General features: G+C 40.0%; 1 protein-coding gene across 1 annotated transcript; it reads right to left on the bottom strand.

The window, feature by feature from the left end:
• Positions 1–3699: 3699 nt before the first annotated feature.
• Positions 3700–5021, bottom strand: LOC116379204 (bone morphogenetic protein 8A-like; the record flags this gene model as incomplete). The annotated part of the gene is made up of 2 exons (XM_031841145.1): positions 3700–4529; positions 4890–5021. Coding segments are annotated over 2 exons (282 nt in total), but the record flags the coding sequence as incomplete, so codon positions are not given.
• Positions 5022–5080: the final 59 nt, after the last annotated feature.

Here is a 5080-nt window from a genome sequence, read left to right as displayed (position 1 = left end):
AATATATTTTATATATATATATGACATTAGGAACAATGCTGGTGATGTTGAGGCGCTGTGGCTAGACCCAAACAGCCTCATCCAGTTTTTACTGTATACAGTACATTTTTCTACAGTTCCACATTCAATAATGAGAGTAGATTCCTTACCTTACATACTGTGAACCTGCTCATTGTTAAACCAAAGTGACCCGAATGTCCTCAGAGACTATAGCTTTTTCCTATGTCCTTCGTCGCTCTTCTTCTTCCTTCTCCTTCTCCTCGAGCTCACCCGGGGCCCTTTTATTGCTGAAGCTCTGGTTGCTTAATGAACAATTGTTAAATATGTGTTTGCCCGTGTGAGGAGTCAGAGTGGGTAGTAGGGTAGCTAGGTTTAGCTTTTTGAAAGGCATTGTTTTCTATGTAAAATGTTCTTTGTGAAGATTGAGTCGAGAATTGTGTATTGTTTTTTTAAAAAAACGTGGTTCAGAACTACAATCTCAGTGTACATGCAGGACATGTCATTGTATTTAAGCAGAGTTGGTTCATGACTTACGGGTTGTGGTCATTGTGTCTCATGTGTTGGTGTGTGAATAATTGAGAAAAACTGGATTAAATTAATTAAAATTTCAGTTCTAATTTGTTGCCATAAAATAAATTGAAACCATGATTCTGTTGTTTTTTTCAGACCCAGATGCCCGACCCCAAGACCTTTAAGCAGCACTTTGAGAGCAAACACCCCAAGTCCCCCATGCCTCCTGAGCTGGTGGATGTTCAGGCATGAAGAACTGCTGACTGGACCTGAACCGGGTAAGACCAAGTAGTAACGGTTTTATGTCTTAAAGTCTTTTCAGACCAAACCCCAAATCCATTAATACATTTGAACACATCTATCTGTGAGCCGATCCACACCAAATCAGTAACTTTCTTATTAGCAGTGCGTTTTTTTTCCCGCAGCTGTTTTGATTTCTAGGAATTTCGAATGCGCATTAAAAACAAGCCAACCAATAAAATAATCACTTTTATTATGCACGGGGACTTACTTGAGTGTTGCGGAGTTGTAGCATTATTCACGATAGCTAAACTGTACACACACTGCGCTGCTACGTTCACAGCTGTAACATTACTGCTAATGACATACTCGCGTCACACACATGCTCCGTTTCTCTCAAACGTCCGCACATTTGATAACATAATGTCACGAGCACTGCTTTTGATGTCACGGATGGAAATGACAGACGTGCCACGGGGATTAGAAAATGGGGCATTCAATTGTAGAGAGGAAACTATTCATTTCCAAGTGAATTAGCTAACTTATAGTGAAACAACTTCTACTGCTCGTCTCTATAAAACGGCTTTAAACAACTTTTCTACATTTTGTACAATGAACAAAAAATCATTTACCATAATTATGCCATAATACAAAAAACTCTTGCTTACAGATACACAATGACCACGGACTAAACATTGAATCTCTGCGCCTGAAGGATGTTGGTGACGAACACTCAGTATTCATGGGCAACCTGTTGGGATGGAGGGATGTGCTGTGTACCTACATGTGTAAGAGAAAACAATGACGGGCGCACCAAGTACACCAGCACCCCACTTTTATATTTATTGTGTACAACTACCTTGCTATCCACATGGGGGAGGGGGCCTGCCTGCTAACACTGAATAAAATGATCTTGCGAGTAATGACTGGGAGATGTGATGAGTCTGAAAAAATGGGAAGGGAAAAAAACTATTTTTGAATATGTTAGCTAGCTAGGAATCAATTTCACATTTAAGACCCCAACTTTATACAAATTACTATGACGACGTACGAAAGTGCACGCACGCAGTTTGGCATCGGAAGTATGGAGGAGTGCACGAGCTTGTAGAGCTGTGTCAAGGCTTCAACCGCCAAACATCACACATGCAACCGAAACAATTGACTTTTCAGGTGAGCACACAAGTGGCCCAATATTTAACAGTTTTAAATCGATGTTTGAAGCTTGCAAACTCGTCTGGGGCAAGATGCCACTTCCATTGCCAAAATGCGCACGCATATTTTTGCTGACGTCGGCTGTAAAAGGGTCCATTTAATCACTCTACAATGGCTGTGGCACTGCTGTGGAGTTTCTTGTAACTTTAAACATTTTATTTTCACTTGTAGAGGTAATTGCATGTCTCCTCAGCCATCAGTGCACCCTCTATAGAAGATTACGTTTACCATGAATATTGGCCTATTAAAATGCTAAAATCTAATTTTGTATATTTGTTGATGGAGAAATGTATAGTGTCTCAAACTATTTCTGGAGATTCAGTTATTGTCCAACAAGACTCGACCGCTTTGCCTCTGTGCTGCTGCTCCACAGGTGTCCACACTCGGTAACACTCAACAGTACCTCACGTCAAACCACCCAGCAAGTCTCCCCACTTTATGTTCTCCTCCGGTATGTTTCCCAACATAATCTTGGCAATAAAACATCCATGTCCCACTCGAGTTAAACCATGACATTTTCTGTTTATTTACACTATCAGCTGTTTGCAGTCTGGTTGTTCATAGTTTGAAGAAACTGTAATTGGCCCAAATGATTGAGTTAAAGAAATGTTCATTAACTGCCAAAAAACAGCAGAAACACAAATTTCCTTTCACTGTACTTTTTTTTTTTTTAACCCTTTTCAATAAATTGAACAATGTAAATAATGTTACTGGTTTTCTCAGTGGATTGTGTACATGTTGAGATGAAAGATGTAATGATTAAATGTGTCCACCAGGACTCCCAGTCTGCAGCAACACATTAACCATTGAGCTCAGACCTCGCCTCGTTTATTATGACTGTCTTTTTTTGCAGTATCATCACATTCATATAACAGCTACACAATGACCACGTCATAAAATGATTTACTAGAGCACAATGTAAAGTCCTGCATTCAAAAACAAGTATTGACATCAAAATATACTTGGTGCTCTGCAGAATGTCCATTGGATTATAATTACTGACTGATATGTTCATCTCTTTACTGTTGCAGCTGTTGGAGGTGGAACTAGGGCTGGGCGGTATACCGGTTTTAATTTCCCCTATAAGAATTTTTCATATACAGTCATCGGTCGGTGCACAGCCGAAACAACTTCTGTTGCTCTTCAACAGGCAGCAAAATATACTGTTGTCCGCTGAGCACGCTACGGTCGGAGCTAGTTGACTTAAGTGTATTGAGAGGGAACCCTAGTCTTGGTTGTAACTTTATAACAATTAACAACCCACAACTAACGCTATTTAACAGAGTAAAACACCACGACAACAGTTTGTGACACAATTTATAACACTAATAATTGTACATTTATAAAATTTCTCCGCCAAACTGCATGCTGGGTAAAGCTCGCTAACAGCTGGGAGAGGCTCTGTCGCTCCAGTAACGTTACAGAAAAGAGCGATGCAGGATGAACAAAGACTGAACAAAAGGTATTTTGGTCAGACATATGCAACGCTGATTACCGTAATGTGTGGTATTTGTTATAATTGTACGTTGGTACATAGACTGATAAGAAGCTGTACCTGGAGGGACTTAGGTCCCAGGGGAATGTAGGTGAAGGAAATAGGAAGTGACAGAACGGAAGACACGCCACACAAACAGCTGTTCACCGCTCGCTGGCCGGTTCTTTTCGGCGTTAATTAATTAATGCTTTAACGCGGAAAAAAAATACCGTGATATCGCCAGAATCTTACAAAATACCGTGCTATGCATTTTTGGTCATACCGCCCAGCCCTAGGTTGAACTACTTTAAGTATAATACTTAATAAAATGCTGACTAGTGCAAGCATAGTCAATACTCTTGACACCTGAGGAGACATTTTCAAATGCTTTGATAGAGTCCACTTAACTAACCTGCAGTGATATTATATTTACAGTGAGCTATTAGGGTTTTAGTCCTTTAAAAACTATGACCATAAGTCAAGATAATGTTAATATTGTTTTATTAATTCAATACAATTTTCTCTTCATATAGACATTGTGTTACAGTAAAAACAACCAGCACCACTAATGGCATGTTTCACCATCCAATCTACAGTTCTATGGAGACTACAGCTGCATAAGAAAGGCATGTACGGTAGTTTGGGGAAAAGTTGTTAAAAACAAATACCTCAGATATTCAATAAAAAGGCCCAGCTGACAATGTGGACATAAACACCCAAGACACAGACAATACTGTATTTGAAAATTGATTAAAGACTGAAGTCACTGCTCCTGAATCAGAACTCAAAACAATCACGTTAAATTAGATTTCTAGTGCCATCGTTCAACTTGTTAGCAGAAACCTTTTACGTTGGCAGAGTTAATGTCTGTGTAGAAAACCCCATCATGTACATTTTGTTTGGTTTAGGACTCTTCAGTGTCAAAGTGGAACCTGTGTGGCTCTCATAGACAGCCACATGTCTTAACCACCATGTTACGGTGTTTTTTGAGGATGACGTTGTTGTTGTCGTCGTAGAACAGGACGGAGATGGGGCTGAGCTTGGTAGGGGCGCAACATGCCTTCGGAACCTCGTCAGGCTTCAGGAGGTGGACCTGCAGAGTGAACAGTTCATAATTAATATTCACGGGGTCTGAACTCATTTAGGAACTAGATTACGTCTCAAAGTGAAATCATATCCATATGCTTAAATTTAAGTGAATTAGCTGTTAGAGCTGTGCGCATTTATCCATTATGAACGTTGATTGCATTATGGGATATTGATGCTGGCGTAGTGTCCAGTGTTAATGTTAGTAAAATATCACAGTTAATAGTAGGAAATCCACGTACTAAGGTTTCGGACATACTAAATAGCATGTTGGTATGGAAGTCCAGACAGTCATAAAAGGAGTTTACTTATCGTAGGGTTCAGGATGTGATAAGTGTTGTGGGATGAGAGTCATGACCGTACTGACCACTTGCTGGATGAGGGCGTGGTTTGTGGCGTTCATGCAGGAGCCCAGAGGATAGAAACACTCTCCATCACAGTAGTAAGCTGAATATCCAGTGGGGGCCAAAACCCAGTCCTGGGTAGAACCACAGAAATATAGTTACAAGCAGGAAAATCATCAAAACTTAAGAAATATCACTACTATATATATATATA

Source organism: Anarrhichthys ocellatus, unplaced genomic scaffold, assembly GCF_004355925.1.
Source record: "Anarrhichthys ocellatus isolate YVR2014 unplaced genomic scaffold, GSC_Weel_1.0 scaffold3880, whole genome shotgun sequence".
In the NCBI taxonomy this organism is placed as follows: Eukaryota; Metazoa; Chordata; class Actinopteri; order Perciformes; family Anarhichadidae; genus Anarrhichthys; species Anarrhichthys ocellatus.
The sequence above is the reverse complement of the archived record's forward strand: the minus strand, read 5'-3'. Positions and strand labels throughout refer to the sequence as shown.